Raw genomic sequence first — 21,353 nt, 5'->3', positions numbered from 1 at the left:
CACTGCGAACACATTTTGGCCCTTAGGCTTATATACTCATTTCCAGGGACTAGGTAGCAGAGAAGGAGGAGGTTCTGCTACTCACATCTGCAAAACGTTCAAACAAGGGGATGGGAATGGGCAGAGCAGGTGGCTAAAAGGGACAATAGGGAAATAGGGGGAAAAAACAGAGTGAGAAGGCAGCATGCTTAAAACACTCTTGATTAAAAGATGTAATCAATTTTCATTTAAATATCCCCAAACCACCCAAAACCCTAGCGCGTGGTGGCCTATGGCTTCCAAATTCTCAAAATGATAAGCTGCCAAAATAAACTAATTGCAATGTGTCTCAGTAATTGCCATGTGTGGATATACGCAGTTATAGCAAAATGGTTCAGTGAGTCCTGATGGTGATAATGCACATTCGGAAATTACATAAAATAGAGATTCTCAAAACCAAGAAATCCTGAGGGATCCAAGATGGATCTGAAAGCCACCTCTGCCATGTACTAGCTGTGTGACTTTGAGGGAACTCTAGCCTCTCTGAGCCTATGATCCCTATTTATAAAAATAGATAATAACACTCATGTGGCATCAGAATCCTCAACGTGGGAAGGAGAAGCAGCACAGGGAACAAAGGATTCAGTGCCCAGTTGCCCATGAGTAGCCACCCACACTTCATCACCTGCCAACTACTCCCTATAACTCAAAAATCCTGGATACAAGTAAGGATCAAAATGAAGGGTGGAGGATTTGGATATTCTGTATCTGATGCAGTGTGGAGCAAACACTTCGCCAAGGTTAATAAGAAGGAGTTGGGAATTTTTCTATGAGGGGGACTGCTCGCTGCTAGTATACATGTATCCCTACTGGGTGGCTGCAAGGATCAACTGAAATAATAAACATGAAATTATTTTGCCAACAGTAAAACCCACTAAAAATTCTAGCTCCTACTGTCTCATTATAAGCCTGGTGTGACCTGTCATCCTCCCTTCTCTGAGTAGAAAGGTAAATCTGCCCATGGTTGTATTAGTCATTTTCCCATAAACGCACAAGCAATCTTTTGACCAGGGCTACCTGGACCAAAAACAGAAAAAGGGAAGTATGGTGAAGAATGAAGATTTAATTTTAAATGCCCTTGTCTTTCCAACTAAGCTTTGCTGTAAGAAAGGTCGGGCAGAGAAGAAGATTCCAAACAGAGATTTCATGGATTACTAAAAGGAAGTGCTGCTGCATCTCAATTCCCTTCGGCCTCGCCTGAAATCTGTGTGAGCCAGCCTGGTTCTCCACAGCTTTTTAAAAGACTTCCCCAGCCGGGCATGGTGGCTCACATCTGTAATCCCAGCACGTTGGGAGGCCAAGGTGGGTGGATCACGAGGTCATGAGTTTGAGACCAGCCTGGTCAAGATGGTGAAACCTTGTCTCTACTAAAACTACAAAAATTAATCTGGCATGGTGGCAGGTGCCTGTAATCCCAGCTACTTAGCAGGCTGAGGCAGGAGACTTGCTTGTACCTGGGAGGTGGAGGTTGCAGTGAGCCAAGATCACGCCACTGCAGTCTAGCCTGGGGGACAAAGCAAGACTCCGTCTCAAAAAAAAAAAAAAAAAAAAAAAAAAAAAAAAAAAAAGGCGTCCCCAAGAGATAAAGGGAGGAGGAAGCTGGAGAGTTCTAACCTCTTGAGTCACAGGCAAATTGTTTCCTTTGGGTTATCTCTGACTGGGAAGCCACGGTGAGAGGGCATTGAGCCCTACAGTTGGTGTCTAGGCCAGTGATTCTTACCAGGGTTGGGGCATCAGCTCCACCTTAGCATGTGTGTTGAACATGCACATTCCTGAGCTCGATGGCCGACTCTGGAAGAAGGGTCTGGAATTTTGTATATTTAATAAGGTATTTCTTAAAGTTTGAGAGGCTCTAAGAGAACATATTTAGATGATTTACAAGCATTTGAAAGATTTCCAAGTGAAATACCAATTTAAAACAACAACAGAACAGCTCTAATTTCATTTGAAATGGAGAGAGGGAGTTCTTCCCATGGGCATCTCTTCCCCTTCAGCAGGCTCCCAGCCCTTTCTGCTGGTAGATGAGGCTCTTGGGGATAAGGTGGTGATGATTGTTCCAAAAGGGCCTTGAATTACACTCTCAGCAGATATGGCTCCAGATGACTTGCCTGGCTCTTTCTCTCAATGCCTGTCTCTCACATGTCAGTTCTTGGTCAAGGTGCAATCATGGGACCTAATTTGAATGACTCAGAAGTCTTGGTCTCACTGTTGGTCCCATACTGATCTTGTGGCTTAGACTTCTGTTGTCCAGCTGTAACCAAACTCCCACGTTACATCCGCTTTACTAACTAGGTGATTTTTTGCTTCTTCGAATCCAAGTCTGTTATTACACAAATTTCCAGCACTCTAATCTAAAAGTGGGCCCCTACCTCATCCTTGCCAGTGATCCAATGACTCAATTATTTTTCCCTCTGAACCTCTGCTTCATAACTGAGTCTCTGTTATACATGGTTAGGCTTCCCCAAAACCTACTACCTAGAACGTTATGTTAAGATTACATTTGGGCTCGAAGTAAGAGTACAGAAACCTATATAAGTGACTTTGAGATAGGAGAGTGGATGTTGTATTTGGGAAACCTGACATACATCACTGGATCCCGGGATCTCTGTTACCTCCATCTGGCTACCAGGAAGCTTGCCTTTGTATCTTGTCAGGCACTCATCCAACAAGTATTTATTGGGCAATTTCTATATAACCATAGTTACTAGGCACTGATAAAAATTATGTATGTAAGAGTGATTTATAAAACATATACTGATATATGAATGTAGGTACTGCCACGGACCTCACTGGTATTGACAAAAATACCGCATCAGCCCAGATCCACAGATGCAAAGAACCTTGGGTAATTATTTGGCTAATTCAGATTCCCTGAATGATTTTGCCACAATGGCAAGGAAATTTAAGAACTTGTTTTGGGATGTGTGAGATGAGGTTGGGTTTGGTGATGAACATAAGAAGGGATGGTTTGGTAGTTATACTTAAGTGATCTGGAGAAATACCAGAATGTTTTTATTTCAATAGACTTACATCTTGTAAGGTATAGCTCTCAAAGACCTCACAAAAGAATGAAATAAAGAGTTTAGTCTGAACAATCTGGTTAGAGAGGGGAAATTCCTGTAGTCAGAAAGAGCACTCACAATTCTAAGTAAACCAACAAGAAATTCTAAGGGAATTAGGATTGTTTTGTAACATGTTGCTAAGCTCAGAGGATGTGAATGGGGACAGATCAAGCCAGTTCCAGTATTCTATTGTTTTTGTTGTTCTGTTTTATGAAGAGAGTGGCCTCGCTACCAGCAACCCAGATGTTTACTGATGTATTTTAAGGAAGCTCCACCTACAACTGTTACCTCTTTTTCTTCTTCTAAACCATCAATTGTTTACCATATTTATAAGGGTATTCCAGTTTAAAATATAGGAATTATAAGACATAGATTGCCATTGACATGTTTAGCCCTGAAGAGTCCAACAGAGGAACACCTAGAATGGTGTTATCAGAAAAATAATTAATTCATTTTAAGAGTTCCTTCATTAGAGGCCAACTTCATGAGTTTTAGATATAAGAACATTTGCTTCTAGAAAGATGTCATTCTTTCCCCCAAAGAAAGAAAAAGTGCTAAATCTATAATAGTATTAATTAAACACTGTCTATAGACATTTTTAAGTTGACTGACGAAGTCATGATGGTCAATGAGGTAGAGATTTTTCTGGATATTTCTTCCTCATCAACAAATTTCTGAGTTCCAGTCGGGAAAACAAACTGTCTTGCTGCAAATGACACAGCTTGACCGACAGGGTGAAAGATACTTAAATAATGTAAAACACCCCGGTCGTAGCTCTTGTTATTTAATCCCTGTTACTATTAATACTGTCTTTAAGTGTTCAATGAAAATATGAAAAGATGCTCAATTACATTACTAGCTAAAGGAAAAATTAAAATAAGTCACCAATCTTAGCTTTACAAATCGGCAAAAATTAAAATACTAACATCCAGTGTGAGGAAATGGGAGCCCTGTAACGTGCTGCTGATGAGAGTCTAAATTAGTATAGCCTTTCTAAAAGAATATATGTCAACACCTATCCGACTTTACAATGTGCATACTCAGTAATCCAGCATTTTCTCTTTTACAAATATTTCCTAAGAAACTGTGCAAAGATATATATATACACACACACACACATATACATATACATATGTGTGTGTGTGTATAGGAGTGTTTGTATAAATATGTATATATGAAGAGATTTAACATAGCATTGCTAGAAAATGTAAAAAATGAAAAAAGTGTTCATCAATAGGGGAATGATTTAAAAAATGATGACCTATTCTTATGAGAGTTATACAATTAAGAAGACTCTATATGCAATGACCTGGAAAGAAAAAGCATATATTTTGCTAAGTTTAAAAAAAAATCAAGTCATAAAACAAAATGTAGAATGTGAGGTGCAGAACGTGAGGCCATTTTTATAACAGGGCATATGGGCATATACATAGACACAGATATGTCTCCTTCTATGAGCATTTAAAAAGGTCTAAAAGAATACTTGCTTGTCTTTTAATAGTCATTACCTTTGGGCAGTGGAATTGGGACAAACATAAGGCTGGGAGGGGACTTAAACTCTCTATAATATAGTTTCAGTACTGTAAGGACTTTAAAAAAATGGACAGGTAAAATTTTTCCTTTATAATATAAGAAGTCAGTAAGAATTTGTAAATTGTATGTAAGGACTGTACTAAAAGCCCAGGAACCCAGGTATGTTGATTTATTATAGTAATTAGGCTTCCAAAGTTTCCCCCAGCATACCTGTACTTGAGCAAGCACAGTGCATAAGGGCATGTACATATACACACATGTGCACGTGCACATGCGCGCGCACACACACACACAGTGGGGTAATCCCAATGGGAGCCGTTAGATAGGGAGCTCTCCACTCCCAACAGGGACAACCCCCAGTCAAAGGCTTAATAGCAGCATCACGGAATGGCTAAAAGCACAGATCTGGAGTCAGATGGTCCTGGGCGCAATATCCAGCTCCACTGTTTTAAGATTTAAACACTCTGGGCACTACAGTGATTCAGATTCCCCACCTGTAAAATGGGAGTAAACAATGCCTTCTTTACAGTGTTGTTATGAGGACTAGTGAGCAAGGGCATGACAGGCATTCACTACACTGCCTCACCCAGAAAAAAAGTGATTTTTCAGCTATCGGTGTCCAAAGACATGCAGTCAAGCAGTTGGTGGGAAATTACTTTATCTTGCAAATCACAGCACTTCTATTGACAACAGAATGTTAACCCTATAAGGAACCGCAAATTTATGGTTCCATACTTAACCTTCATGCAAAAACAATTCCCAAGTAACTAAAACTTTCCATAATACTGTTTTTCTTTTCAACAGGCACCATCACAAAGTATGACTGTGGGCTTTAGGGTCAGACTGGGTTTATAAAACCACCTCTGATACTCAGTAGGTATATGAATTAGGGCATGGTGCTTAAGCTCTTCCATAGTCTCACCTAGGAGGTTGCTCTGGACTTGCTTAGAGCACCAAGTATCTGATACACAGTAGAAAAATAACAATAACAGCTGCAATGAAGTGAGCATCTACTGTAGTCCAGGCATTCTCTCATTCTTGTGCCAACTCTGAAACAGGGGTGTCAGTATCATCTACTAAACTTGAGAACCTCAGAATCAGGGCATTGCATGACCTGCTCATAGGATTCCAGTTAGTAACTGCCATCTTCCTGCCTCCAAACTGAAAATGCTTTCTTAAGCAAAGGACTGATATCTACGGGCACTGTGAATTCCTCACAATTCCTCTTCCACAGGGCTGCCATGGCCCAGTGCTTCACTACTACACACTCAGTACCAGCTGTGTCTCAGTATCCTCTTTTATTATTCAGATACTCACAAGAAGCAGTAATATATTAAATTTACCTCAACGTGTAAGTGAATCGTTCATCCTATTTCCTCTGGGAAGAGGTCTCAGGCAGTTGGTCAGCACTGGGTGTTTAAAGATGGGGGCAGGGCCTGGCGAGGTGGCTCATGGCTGTAATCCCAGCACTTTAGGAGGCCGAGGCGGGTGGATCACCTGAAGTCAGGAGTTCAAGACCAGTCTGGCCAACATGGCAAAACCCTGTCTCTACTGAAAATACAAAAATTAGCCAGGCGCGGTGGCAAGTGCCTGTAATCTCAGGTACTTGGAAGGCTGAGGCAGGAGAATCGCTTGAGCCCAAGAGGCAGAGGTTGCAGTGAGCCAAGGTCGTGTCTGCACTCCAGCCTGGGCGACAGAACGAGACTCTGTTTCAGAAAAAATAAAAATAAATAAATAAATAAATAAGTAAATAAAAATAAAATAAAATAAAAAGGGGGGCAGAGAAACAGGCAGGAAGTGCCCAGAGAAAAGAGGGCCCAAATAAACTTGACTGTAAGTCACAATTTTGCCAAGGGCTGACTCTGCCAATCATTCTAAGATGCCATGAGCAAAAATCCCTTTATTCTTGTCTTTTCTTTCTGTTCATTAATATTATTTAATGAGCAGTTATTAAGCACTTGCAGTGTGCAAATATTGTGGGATAATGCAGTCCCTGTCCTGAGACAATTTAGCAAGAGTTGATTCAATCATTTAATACTCTTAATGATCAAACATAGCACATTAACATAGTGAGTTTAATCTGTGTGGGTGCACACGCACTCATGCTTGCGTGTGCAGATGCTTAGTTATATATGTAGATTATTCACAGTTCAGTCATTTCCATAATCCATCATTCCAACATCTTTTCTGGTTCAGATGACCATCTCACACCCCTCCCACAAAACTCAGCATGTTGAAATGCTCACTGCACTCGGCGTATACACCTAAAATTAACTTTTGTTTTTTAGAATTAGAACACAGTCAGATTTTCCCAAGTATTACTTATGTAAAACTGTTCTTGGGGTAATTTTGTAGTAATTAAGTATACGAGAGTAATTAAGGACTTCTCCGAATCTAATCATCAATCCCTGTTACTATGTAAGCATTAATAACATCATGGCTGATATGGAAAATTATTCCTGATTATGACTGCTGATTATAACATTGGAATAACATTAAGTGCACTCATCGGCTCATTTCTTTTGTGAATATGTCACAACTTTCTCCATGAAATCTATTACACTGTTGATTTATAATCAATTATATTTGTCTTTCTGGGATTTCAAGACGTGACACAATGCTTAAGTTCTAAGCAATGCAATTTCTTGACTTACTGCTTTATTATTTCATAACCTCATATATGTAGTTGTGATGAAATTTTCTGTGGGAGTATGTTTATTGTCTTTAAAATCAGCCTTTAAAAATAACCTTTAAGCAGGGCACGGTGGCTCACGCCTGTAATCGCAGCACTTTGGGAGGCCAAGGCAAGTGGATCACCTCAGGTCGGGAGTTCGAGAGCAGCCTGGCCAATGTGGTTAAACCCCGTCTCTACTAAAGATACAAAAAATTAGCTGGGTGTGGTGGTGCATGCCTGTGATCCCAGCTACTCTGGAGGCTGAGGCAGGGGCATCTCTTGAACCCTGGAGGCGGAGGTTGCAGTGAGCTGAGATCGCACCACTGCACTCCAGCCTAGGCGACGAGAGCGAAACTTTGTCTCAAAAAATAAATAAATAAAATTAAAATAACTTTTAAATATTTAACACAATAAATCGGCAGTGATGAAATCAGTCTTGGCTACAGCCCATTGGAATCTTGTTGGAAAGTACCATTGCACAATCACCGTGAGTAAACAGCCAACTGAGGAAGAAGTTAGCTAAACTTGTATTTGCCACCTCACTGCCATTTAAATATCAATGCTCTGATATTTCTACAGTTTGAAAGATGCTTTGGCTCCTTGGTGGGACAAGCCGTTTACAATATGTTTTGTTCTTGGAGTCCTGTTGGTGTCTGGAAACCCTTTGTTTCTTGTTGCACTCAATTTGAACTGGACTGACAAGCTTACAGCTCCATACTGAGGTAAGAAAATGCCACCATTGTCTGGGAGCTGACTGGCCTGCTTTAGGGAGCCTACAGGCAGGGCATGCTTTAAATCATGGGAAAGATAGCTCAGGAACCATAGAAGCCATGACCAACAGGGAGGGCGCCCCCTTCCCACTGCTGCTGCATTGATTTCAAACAGCCCAGGCTGAGGAGGTAGCTTCAAGGTGTTTTCCTAACGAAATCTAATAAATGGTACGTGGATGACAGAAATCTCTGTGTTGGCGACTGGAAACTCCGGAGGGATGCAAAATAAGAGCACACAGTGGAAAGTATGGAAACCTAAGAGAATGGAAGAGATGGGAAAACATAGGGTAGAACCCTCAGAAAGAGGCCTGTGAGCTCCACTCTGACTTCCAAGGGAGGATATGAATGAATCTGTCTGTGAGACAGGTCATATTAGTCCCATTTTACAGATTAGAAAACCATCCTAGAGTGTGTTTGGCAGCCCCTTCAGTGTGCCTATCCAGTAAACACTGTTAATGGAATCTCCGTTAACTATGGCAATGCACTAAAATATCCATCTTCCCAGACCCCCTTGCTGTGTGACTAAGGGTACACGATGTAGAATATCAGCATTCATGCTGTGATCAGGAGGATGGAAGCCACCTGTTAACAATGACAAAGCACAAAGTTGGGAGGAGGCATGGGCACTGTGGACTCTGTGAGGCTCCTTCTCCACCTTGCACTGTTTCCTATTAGACATCTTGTCATGAGAGAAGTCTGAGGGCGGTGGCTCATGCCTGTAATCCCAGCACTTTGGGAGGCTGAGAAGGGTGGATCACTTGAGGTCAGAAGTTCAAGAGCAGCCTGGCCCACATGGTGAAACCCCGTCTCTACTAAAAATACAAAAAATTAGCCAGGCATGGTGGTGTGCATCTATAGTCCCAGCTACTCAGGAGGCTGAGGCAGGAGAATAGCTGCAACCCAGGAGGCAGAGGTTGCAGTGAACATAGATCGTTCAGGGTGAGACTCCATCTCAAAAAAATAAAGACATCTTGTCATGAGAGAAGAGTAAATTGCACACTGGGGTTGTTGGTGTTGTTGCTATAACATGATAAATAAACCCTGAAAAATCTTGTCCTCTGCACAAATGTGTATTAAAAATAAGGTCTTTGAGAAATCTACAATTGGGTCAGACCACTGAAAATCTTCGATACCTTCTAATTACTGCAGTAACAAAATAGTCAAGAGGAAATTTAGATGGGCAGTTCAGTGTGGCTATAGGCTCCTGGGTGGTTATTAAAAATCACATAAAATAGACTGGAAAGGCTGGCTGACAGGTACTGAGACAACAACTGACAGCAGGGCCCAGTGCACAGGAAGGTGTGTGGTCTGCCATGAGCTGAGGACCATGCAAGGCTGGATGTGCACCTATCTGGGAGGGACCCCCCCGGGATTGTGCTCATTTCAAATGTTATTAAAATAGAGCTGAAAGGGCTACTGTCTGGACAGCAGCTAGGCGGAGGACGTTTTTGTTCTCTTCTCTTACTATTCCAGCTTTTGTCTAGGAAAGACCGTGTGTGAACAAACACAATTACACATTAATCTGACATCATTCCCCTATTTACCAGTTGCATCTGAGTGAACGGAACTCTTTAATAAGTCACTGTTGTTTGGGTGTTCTGTACATGTGGCCCAACATAATCCCAACAGTTAGAGCTTAATGTTCCTACCTCTCTCATTCCAGTCTCTACACAGCATTCTACTTGATTGTCCTAAAATACTGGGCTGACTTCTTCATTCGGTAGGTTACATTTAGCATGGCACAAAATCCTTCATGAGCTGGCCTTGTGAGTTCTCCATCCTCTTCCTCCTCTACTCCATGGCTTAACCTGTGTACTCCAGCCATCCCCTTGGCTCTTCCCTCTGTGCACACACACACCACACTGTCATTTGTGTTCTCACCTGTGCTCTTTGCTTCCCCTCTGCCTGGAATGCCTGCCCAATAAGGTATTTATCTCCAAAACCCTCTTCAAGCATCACCTCTACAGACCTTTCTTCGACATCTTCTTCTAAATAAATCAGGTGCCTTTTGTACCTTCTCTTATTGCATATGTCACAGTGCATTGATCAAATGACATTCATGTTTGCCTGGCACATAGTGGCTGACCAATGAACACTTGCTGAACTGAACTTGGTGCCTCCTTGATGGGCCCGGAAGCAGGAAGATTGGGAAAATGCTGTTGTAGGAATTCTCATGGCATGCTAATAATCCTGGAGTGATTAGGGCATTTAGAAAGAAATGATCCATTAGTCCAATAACAAAACGTACAAATATCAACTCTTGGGCAACTAATCCAGGCAACATTCTGAAGCTTGTCTGGGCAAGAGAAGTGTCCTAAGGAAAAAGAAAGGACCAAAGAACAAGTTTACATGATTGCAGAGTGTCCTTATGTTTACATCTCAAATAAAGGACTAAAGTGTACTAAGAAGTTGTCTTGGAGATCTCACCCGAACAGAAACCCATAAATGCTACCAAGATTCAAACATTAAAGGAAATGATACCTCATTCCCTGTACTAATGAAAGCAAAATGAATGAATGAGATGGATGCAGAGTCAACAAACCTGAGCAATGGTCCTGGGTCATTCACTAGGTGAGAAAACTTGAAAAAGCAGTGCTAGTAATCTTTCAAAGTATGTCTTTTACAAAATGCCTCAATAAAAATATAGAGAGAGCACACAATGTCTAGGCTCAGTATCATTTAGTATTACAGCACGATTAACAAAACCCAATGGGCCTCATCTTCATTTGGAAGACCAAAGCCCGTCTGACTTGTAACCTTTCATAGCTCTCTGTAATGCAACAACGTCTACACCCAGGAGTCTACATTTCCCCACAGAAAAATATAAATGTATATTTATTTCAGTGTGCCTTTGACTTAGAAACGTGTTGTTGATTAAGAATATGGCTTGGGGCCGGGAGTGGTGGCTCACGCCTGTAACCCCAGCACTTTGGGAGGCCAAAGTGGGTGGACTGCCTGAGGTCAGGAGTTTGAGAGCAGTCTAGCCAACTTGGTGAAACCCCATCTCTACTAAAAACACGAAAAAATAAGCCGGATATGGGGGCGTGCGCCTGTAATCCCAGTTACTCAGGAGACTGAGGCAGGGGAATTGCTTGAACCAGGGAGGGGGAGGTTGCAGTGAGCCAAGATTGTGCCACTGTACTCCAGTCTCAGTGACAGAGTGAGACTACGTTCCAAACAAACAAACAAACAAACAAACAAAGAATATGGCTTGGAAATTTAGACCTCTTGATAAAGGCACCTGCATAGTTTGCTAAGGCAGCAATGCCTAGATGTTTTATAATCTTATTTGTCTCAGTTGTTGTCTCTAAAAATACAGTGATGGTATTTCTCCCTGACCTCTACCTACTGCAAGGAGTACAGAAGAAATGGGGGTGACTACACTCATTAAAACCACGAACTTTTTGAAAGAGAGAACAAACACTCACTTGAACTATTGCATTAGCAACCCTGACACTGCTTTGAGCTTTAAAAATCAAGTTTTATTAGGGGACGGTGTTCCCTGTTACCAAGATGCTATATAACTCCCGCAAACTCATCCAACAAAAGCTGAAATGCAAGACCAATAAATGCAACTCATTAAGAAGGTCTCATTTTTACTCTTAGCATTGTACTGCCCACTTGAAAAACAGTAAGATACATTTTGTCCTTACTATAAAGAGTAGTTGACGAGAACTGCTGGAAATGTTGCCTAGAAAGTTCCAGAAAAACAAATTCAGAAAGTGCTTGGAGAATGAAGTAAGGCTACATCTGGATACCTACCAATTAACTACTAGCAGTGGACCAATGGCTAATACAGGGGCATGCCCTTTGCAACCTCATCGCAACAGTCACTTGCCCATCTTCCTGGAGAAAGTCATGATTTCTCAATTTGCCTAACTACATTTTAAACTTATTTTTAGGGCTGATATTAGCAGTTTCTCATTGGCCATGGGAACTTTTTTAACAATTAGAATGTGAAAGTTCGGGCCTAGCACAGGTGACTGACACCTATAATCCCAACACTTTGAAAGGCTGAGGCAGGAGGATCACTTGAGCCCAAGAGTTCAAGACCAGCCTGGGCAACATAGTAAGACCCCATTTCTATAAGAACAATAAACGAAATTAGCCAGGTGTGGTGGTGTGTGCCTGCAGTCTCAGCAGCTCGGGAGGCTAAAATAAGACGGTCTCAACCCAGGAGTTTGAGGCCGCAGTGAACTATGACTGTGCCACTGCACTCCAGCCTTGGGGACAGAGTGAGACCCCGTCTCTAAAAATAAATTGTTTTTAATGTGAAAGTTAAAAAAATCCCAACAATTTCAAGCTGACAATATATTCATTATGTAACTAAAAAAAAAAAAAAAAGAGAAGGAATGTGGAAGAAGAGTATTTTGCCAAGAGAAGCAGGAAAATAATAGGGTAGATCCCATTTTCTGTATCCTCTTGTTCATTATTCACTTGTTGAATGAGAGAGTGTCAATCACTTAGTCAGTAAATATTTACTAAATGCCTACTTTGCACCAAGTATTATGCCTGCCCTAGGGCTACAAACATTATCCCTATTCTCAAAGAGTCTAATTTTAAAAATAGAAGGGGATAGAAGGAAGAGCATTAAATTAATTAAGCTCCTACTCTGTGCCAGGTGCTTTTCCTGTCAAATCTTCCTAACAACTGAAGAGAGAAGATAGATGAAATGCCCCCAACTTAACGAATGTGAACTAAGACTCCATAATTTGCCCAGAGTCACACAGTTCAGGGTAGACTAGTGTTTGCATTCAAATTGGTCTAATTTCAAAACCCTTTTTGAAGATTTCTTTAGAGAAAAAAGAAGAAATCACCCATTATCCTACCATCCTGATATAAAACCGTCAATATTTTAGAGAACTTCCTTCCAATTTTTCTTCTACACATAGGTCAATTTTTAAATTTTTAAAAATGTGTTTCACAGTTGTAATCAAAATGTGTTACACTGCATTTTCTTGGAACTTTGATACCATCAACTGTGAAATGCTCCATTACTCTAGATAGCACCAGAAAGAAAAATCACTGCCAATTACATGGTGCCACCATGAGCTATGTCCAGATTTCAGTGATGTTAAAATGTGAAGGTGAAAAATTTGTGTCTTGGAATCAATGGCCTACTCTACATTTCACACAGCCCACACTCAGGCTGTGCACCTCCTGCCTGGAGTGGTGAGGATGGCTTCATGGCGCAGGGGACCCGGGTCTCTTTCGCAGTAGATAAACTCCTTGAATGGACTGGCAGGCCCTCCTCAGAGGGAAGAGGGCTCAATTTGCCTGTCTTTTGCGTGCCTTGATGCCTTGCCTTGTACACAGTAGATACTCAAGAAGTATTTCTTGGTTGAATAAATACATAACTAAAGCTTGAGAAACAATTTATAGCCAGCAGAAGGTAAAAATGACCATAGGCCTGCAGAATGGTACAAGTGCAAATTTTGATGGGGGTTTGTGTGCCTACACCAGGCAGTGGGGAGATGAGATGGATAGAACTTTGAGGCAGAACCAATAACTCTGGTTTTTAAAGGTCTCTTCCTTCCTACAGCTGGCTGCTGTTTTTGTATCACCTCCTCTTTGCTGTTCAGGCCTTTACTTTGATGTTCTTGTCCAAGCCTAGCTCCATACTGCTGGTTGATTTTGCCATCTTGGAAAATTGTTCACGCTCAGTTTGCATATTGATTTAGATTTGTTTGGGAACATCACCCATTAATTTCAAGTAATAACTCATATGGAGAAAATTCAGGCATCAGCAAGAGGCAGGTAGAGGAGAGTTGTATTTTTTAGTAATTGAAACATTCAGCCTAAAAGGACAGTATCTCTTCTGCTTATACAAATCTGACTGCCCTAGGAAGTAAAAGCCTGTGACAGTTCAAATCTATATGATTTGGCAATTCAGCTTTCTATGGATGCTCACTAAGATAGGTGCCTGAAATGGCAAAATGAGTTTAAATAAAGAAAAGAAACTAAGACTTAGTTCTCTATGCATATTCCCCATTAAACACAAGATCTGCACATTTAGAAAATCATTATGATTTCTCTTGCTTTCCTTTTCTCCGTTTCATCGTCCGTTCACCTAACAAGTATCCGTCTCTTTGCCACTTGTAAAAAGCTGTGTTAAGTTTCCTAAAAGATACAGTTTTCTGATGGGTCAGTCAATGCTCACAGAGAAGTTTGTACATTCATAGTGAAAGCATGTTTTATTCACAGATAAGTAAATCACAAGGTGGAGGAAGCATAAATACTACCAGAGAAAGGCGAAACAGAATCAGAGTTTAGAGCCTGGAGAGATGACGTTGGCTGGGAGATCGGGAAAGGCTTCAGAGAGGAGGTGTCATTCCGCCTGCACCTTGAAGGTTAGCGAGGATGTGAACCTATGAGAACGAGAGCAAAAACCTAGCAGAGCAGAGGCACACCTGGGCACAAGAACTCCTGTCATGTCTTTCTCCATGGGCTGTCTATTGTTTAGAAACAGGATGCTATTGCTGGTGTTAGAGCCCTGGTCAATGAAAAAACCAACAACTTGAGCTGACCAGTGCGAGGTATAATAAATTATATCATCATCAGGCCAAAGTCAGGAAAATACCATAGGATTTCATGCCTACCAAGTGTGAAAGTTTAGAGGCAAATGAAAGCCTAAGCCTCGTGCAGAACAGAACATCTGAAATCCACGACAGGTAACTAAGATGAAAAGCAACAGCACAATGTCACTTTTCAAAACTCAAGGGACTGCCAGCTTCTTGCTTACCATGGACATGGATACCATTTGGTTGAAAAGAAGAGTTTGTTTCTGGCTGATAGGACTTCAGGTGTGAACCTGATGGCTGCTGGGTATGGGGAGGCTGGGTTCTTTGCAGTATTGAAGAAGGAGCCGGAACTCTCCGGGGGCTGATATGGTGAGGAGATGGAGCAGAAGGTGCAAACCTGAGAAAACAATTATAAAAGGAAACATGAGGGACATAAAACAGCAGGAACAAAGACAAACTCTCCAAAGCCAAATTCTCACCTCCCATTCTGGCTAAACAAGAGCGTGACAACAAGCTTTTTAAAAAAAAAATCCTTCAGGATTTTTCTCTACCCTCTCCCTCCCCACTGCCGTTTCCCATTTAACCACTGAATTCTCAACTGAGATACAGAGGGAATAAACAAGAACAATAAAGGGAAAACCTACTCACAGTTTGGGTTTCTCAAGATTTCTAAGCTGCATTTCAAGTACACTATGTTTGGCGAAATTCAAAGTACATCTTTTGCCAAGCCCTTTTTCTGCTAATTTTTAAAATCCATTTGCATTTTAGGGGGAAATTTGATCCATATGTTTCTGAATCATTTACACTTAGCTCATAAACATTTTGTTTTGTAAGATATATCTGAGGTCCAAGAAGTGTTGTTACAAGTCTTTATTATGAGCCTCTCTAATCCTATTCTCTTTAAACAATGCATTTTCTTTTGCCAAGAATGAATTAACTTAAACCTCAAAGGTCAAGTGTGGCTTGAAATCCAGAACCCACGAGATCCGCGTGGGCTCCGTGCCTGGCAAAGAGTATTCTTAAGGGTGTGATAGGAACATGATGTAGGAGTCACATATGCCAATCACAGTAAGACTATTGGTGGTTTCTGGGGTGGGGGACATATTGGTGTTTAAATAAGGTGATGTTGTCAAGAAACCTGGGATTTGAAATGGATGATTGTACATTGATCTTCCAATTGTAAAGGAAAATTGGAAAGACTTGACTCGCTATGTTTAAAATGACAGTTTATGCTTTCTACCATTGAAGGCAAGATGGAATTGTAAGAACAACGTTACAGTTTGGCAATGTCTATCAAATATCAAAATGATCTTCTGGGTGCCAGTTCAGTAGGGGACTGGCACAAGTGTAAGGGAGAAAGGAGCAAGGAGTCTGTCAGTGCAGTAAAATGAAGCAGCAAAATAACTTTGGGGAAAACTACATTAGCAATGAATTGTTTAGTTTCCTCAAAAAGTCCCAGTAAGCTGAAAACTTTTAATCAGCTGTTCCTTACAGTGTGCAGAAAGACAGGCTTTGTTTTGCACTAACACGTATAGGTCACCATCTGCTTACATTGCTTATTTCACAGGAACAAATCACTTTAACTTTGCTGGGCTTTTGTGGAGGGCCATAGATGATAAAAAGGGAAGATGAACCAGTCAAGTTTATAAAGTGATTGGAAACATTCTGAACCAGAATATTTAATAAGGGCAGAGCTTCTATGTTTGTACTATAGCAGTAAGAAAGCATGGGACAAAAATCTCATATTCTTTTTGCTTTTCCCATGTGAGGTGTGATGAGACTATAGAAGAAGGTAAATCTAAGAACCAAGAAAGGAGTCAGACTTGCTAACCTCTAGGGAAAAGAGGTCAAGGTGAGGAGCTTAAACAAACCAGCTGGGCTGGGATGCCTGTGTAATTGATCATTTACATCTTCATTCCACTGAAAGAGAATAGTAACTGACTGTCCCGTGCTGGGTAAATACACATTGTCTGAGCATATCATCTTAATTGGGATGACCCTGAAAAGATGTGCTGAATAGCTGGAGAGAAAACACAGCAAGCAAACCCTGGCACTGCCCTGAGAACATCTAGTAAAACTCATTTGCCAGGATTCCTCATATGGAGGCTATTTTCTGGGGGAACATGTCTTTAACGTGTCTCGCAAGTTGCTCTGAGGTTGTGGAAGAGGGATGAGGAATTGTGAGATCACAGACTTTAGGGGTAGAAGGAATCCAGGTTACCACCTAATCCCGAATCCCCTGGTACTTAAAGATCCCCAGGGTTGGAAGGAGGAAGGATCTGAATTTCAAGGCAACCTATGGTGCTATTTAACAGTCATTGCTGGTGTCCCAATTTTGGATTTTTTTGGGCAAAGGAGCAAGATCCTTTGATTGGCTCCCTAATTCTGTTTCCTCAGTTGTAAAGAAAAGATGCAACTTGCTCTAGATGGTTTTACAGTCCCTTCTTCTGGAATGTCTGCTATCCTCTTTCTGTTGAGGACTGATGGGACACACAGCTGTGTGAATGGGCAAGTCAGCAAGTAGATCTATATCTAGATCCTACATATATATGATTCTATATAATTATATGCTAATTAAATCATTCTTATGTACTCATTCAGGGAAGCTCCAAACCAGGGCCATGCTCTCTTGGCTACCAAATATTACCCAGTATTAAATATGATAGGTACAAATCATGGTTTTAGCACTGCTATCTCAATGACACGCAGGAATAAAATATCATGGCTTCAATTGACTCAAGATTTTGCTTCTTCCTAATTCAGGCTGAATTTTCCTCTATGTTATTCAAATAAATGAATTTATATAATATAAAGTTAATATAATTTCAAAACACAGTATGCCACCCCATATAAAGTATTAATGAAAATTTAAATATAAACTATTCTAAGTAAAATACACATTTAAAGTAGGCTTTGATTTGAAAAGGAAAGAAATAATACAGAAATGTTAACTTTTAAACATATGGAGAAAAAAAAAAAAAAAAAAAGGACAAAAAGTGATCACAATTATCCAGACAATTGCTAGGAACAAGGAAGTAGATAGGAAGCCACCACTAAAAAGTCCAGCATAAGAAGTGAGTGTATATATAGGATTGATTTTCAAGTACAGCAGACAGAATCAATTTTGTTGCTGTGTAAAAACACCACATAGTACCATACTTAAAATATTTCAAAATTTATTAATTTAAATTTAATGTTTATAAAGTTAGTTACTTGTTAACTAGCTCATAGGAGAGTAGAAATAGTAAAGTAAAATCAGGGGTGAGAGGGCAGGAGAGGCATGGGGAAGATGAAGAGAGTCTTCCCGTTTGAGGTAAAGTCCTTGGGAATGTCAAAACACAAAAATGGACAACTCTTCCCTTAGCAAGAGAGATGCCAGGAGAATGATTCAACAAGCTAACAAGTAGTCTGAGGTTATTTGGTGCAAAAGCAAACAACAAACAGAAAACACACATGCTTAGATGCTCACTAAGCAAAAATAAACTGTTTTCACTATCGTTGAAGGCAAGGGACGGGCCTCAGAATCCCATCTTCTAAGTGTCTGCACCTACTTTCCAACCCTGTTTCTTCAAACACACACACACACACACACACACACACACACACACACACACACACACACATCAAAATGAATATGCCCTGAATATTCTGCCCCCAAAAGTTAAGTGAGACTTTATTTTAAATCAAATGAAGGTGAATTAAATTTTTTTGATGCTAAAATAAAACATGGTGATGCCGAGGATAAATTGTAGTTTTTCACCATTTTCCCTCTTACGGAGTATCTTATTCCCCAATTATGTCAGACCAAGATGACATCACTCTCATTCATCTTGAGTTACAGTGTGTCCAAGAGCCAGAAGAGACACCTTCTGACATCTTTTCTAGGTCCAACACTGTTCTCTGGTTGCTGATCTGCAGTTGACATTTCAGAGCTTTCATTGGACATAGCTTATTAGTCTCTTCTTTAGCATTTTAAACTTCTTTGAAACAATAGATGATTGTTCTGTAAATGGGCTCATAACAGCCTAAAAAAAAAAAAATTACTGCTTAACAGAAACAGATCGCACAAAAGCTAACCAAAGAACTGAGTCAAACATTTCCACTCATTTGGTAGAGGAGTTTGTATAACCCTACCAAGAGCAATGGTATGCAAAAGAACAAAAGAAAGGGAAGGGGAAGGATTTTAAAACCTCATAAAAAATCCTCTGTGGGGAGCTGGGCACAGTGGCTCACACCAGTAATCCCAGCACTTTGGGAGGCCGAGGTGGGCGGATCCTGAGGTCAGGAGATCGAGACTATCCTGTCTAACACAGTGAAACCCCATCTCTACTCAAAGTACAAAAAATTAGCCAGGTGTGGTGGCGGGCGCCTGTAGTCCCAGCTATTCGGGAGGCTGAGGCAGGAAAATGGCATGAACCCAGGAGGCGGAGCTTGCAGTGGGCCGAGATTGCACCACTGCATTCTAGCCTGGGTGACAGAGCAAGACTCCGTCAAAAAAAAAAAAATCCTCTGGGGGTTGAAGAAACATTTAAAACATTTCTGCAAATATGTATCTCTGCCTATCTCAAAGAATGTCTGATTATTTGTGGGTATTTACTTGGCCACTCTCTTTCCCTTCTACGCCGTTCTCCTCTGCTTTCTCAGCCACAACCCCCTGTTATCATTGAGCTCCCCAGCCATGCAGTGGCGCGGCCCAACAGCATTCAATCTTAGACTGTTTCTCAGATCGGTTGCTCCCAACTGAGATGCGTAGACACTGAGACACTGAGACACTGAGACACTGAAAACTGCTTAGGTTCATGTGCAGAAAAAGTGGGAATGGCAGGAGAAGCAGATGGACAAAGAAGACGACAGACAGGCCACAAGTCACACCCACCTAGGCTTGGATCCTGGGTCTGTCTGTTACTAGCTGGGTAAACAAGTAAATTCCCCACTTTCTCCCAGGATCAATTTTAAGCATAAAACAAAGGTAATCTCAACTTTCACTGAAGGTTGTAAAGTCCATGGTGACATTTATTCATTCAAGGGGTCTGTGTTGAACACTAAATGTGTGGCATTGTTCTAAGCACTAGGGATAGAGCAACAAAAGACACATATCTCTGTCTTTGTGGAACTTACATTTTAGTAAGGGGAGGCAGGCAGTGACGTAATTTAAGTAAGCAACGTATCTACTGGGCTAGAGAAAATGAGTGCTATGGAGAAAATCATGGAGACAGCAAAGGGTGGGGTGGATTAGGAATAATTTTAAATTGGGAAGTCAGGAATATCAAAGTACTTAATACAATAAATGTCTGATGCTTTCTGGGTGGCCAATACATGTTTATGGAATGACTGATTGAATGTACATTTAAGGCATCCCTGACATTAACATGTACCCCAGTGTTTGAGAGCTGTGTAAGACTGTGATCCCAGCAATGTATTAGAACATCTATAGAGTTCTTAGAAAATCTTAAGACTCTTTCCTTCTTTGACTATTCAGATATAAACACTAAGGCTCAAAAGAAAGTGAGGCATACTGTTGGTGGGCACGTAAATTAGTTCAACCATTGTGGAAGCCAGTGTGGTGATTCCTCAAAGACCTAGAACCAGAAATAGCATTTGACCCAGAAATCCCATTATATACCCAAATCCCATTACTTTGGGTATATAATCATATAGAGATACATGCACATGTATGTTCACTGCAGCACTATTCACAATAGCAAAAACATGGAATCAACCCAAATGCCCATCAATGATAGACTGGATAAAGAATATGTTGTACATATACACCATGGAATACTATGCACCCATAAAAATGAATGAGATCATGTCATTTGCAGGGACATGGATGGAGCTGGAAGCCATTATCCTCAGCAAACTAATGCAGGAACATAAAACCAAACACCGAATGTTCTCACTTATAAGTGGGAGCTGAACAATGAGAACACATGGACACAGGGAGGGGAACATCACACACTGGGGCCTGTTAGGGGGTGTGGGGGAGGGAGAGTATCAGGAAAAATAGCTAATGCATGCAGAGTTTAATACTTAGGTGATGGGTTGATAGGTGCTGCAAACCACCATGGCACAAATTTACCTCTGTAACAAACATGCACATCCTGCAAATGTATCCCAGAACTTAAAATAAAATTAAATTGAATTAAAAAAAGAAAGTGGAGCATTTACTCATGGGGCTGATTTTCTGGTTCTAGAAGTAGTTAATCTTGGTCTCGTGTGTAGGTCTCATATGTTGGTGCTGAGTTTCCCAATGGAATATCCTGAGTCCACAAATTTATACAATTATAGAATGTTTTAGCTGGAAAGGGCACTGGAGCACCATCTTATTTGGATGAAATAAAAAATGCCCAACAAGGTAAAATAATTTGCTTAAAGTCACAAAGGTGAGAAAGACTTCTCTAGTGGAGATATAAAGCAAGCAAGAGTGGTGGGGTGAGGGAGGAACGAGGAAGATTCCTGAGGGCATCTGAAATGTTCATCTTTATCATGGGCTGGTGGGAGGGCGTGTCAGCATCATACTACCTTTAAAAAATCGAGCAATGGCAAGTGTAGCTCAGTGTACTTTGGTGAACTTGCTCAGTCCCGAACTGGAGTTCTTCATGCACAACATAGAATATACCTTTAGTCTTTCTAACTAGGTAATTCCTTTCAGGTAGGGCTCTTTCCCCTGTGTATAAGTCCAAAGTAATTCTTTGTCAATGTCCACATTTATTTCTTTAACAAAATTTACTAATAGATGGTGTTGCAAGTCAAG

General features: G+C 40.9%; 1 protein-coding gene across 13 annotated transcripts in view; it reads right to left on the bottom strand.

Annotated features, from left to right (window-relative positions):
- Positions 1-21,353, bottom strand: part of GLIS3 (GLIS family zinc finger 3) — a 479,833-nt gene that overhangs the window by 14,198 nt on the left and 444,282 nt on the right. For 9 of the 13 annotated variants that reach the window (XM_045374344.3, XM_074017562.1, XM_065530603.2 and 6 more), the window contains one exon: positions 14,821-14,996. In XM_045374344.3, coding sequence (XP_045230279.2) covers positions 14,821-14,996 — 176 coding nt within the window. Of the gene's footprint in view, positions 1-14,245; positions 14,447-14,820; positions 14,997-21,353 lie in introns of those variants that run through there. The other 4 variants (XM_065530606.2, XM_074017563.1, XM_074017558.1 and 1 more) reach the window with 1 other exon arrangement.

Source organism: Macaca fascicularis, chromosome 15 (assembly GCF_037993035.2).
Source record: "Macaca fascicularis isolate 582-1 chromosome 15, T2T-MFA8v1.1".
NCBI lineage: Eukaryota > Metazoa > Chordata > Mammalia > Primates > Cercopithecidae > Macaca > Macaca fascicularis.
This window is presented reverse-complemented; position numbering and strand designations above follow the sequence as displayed.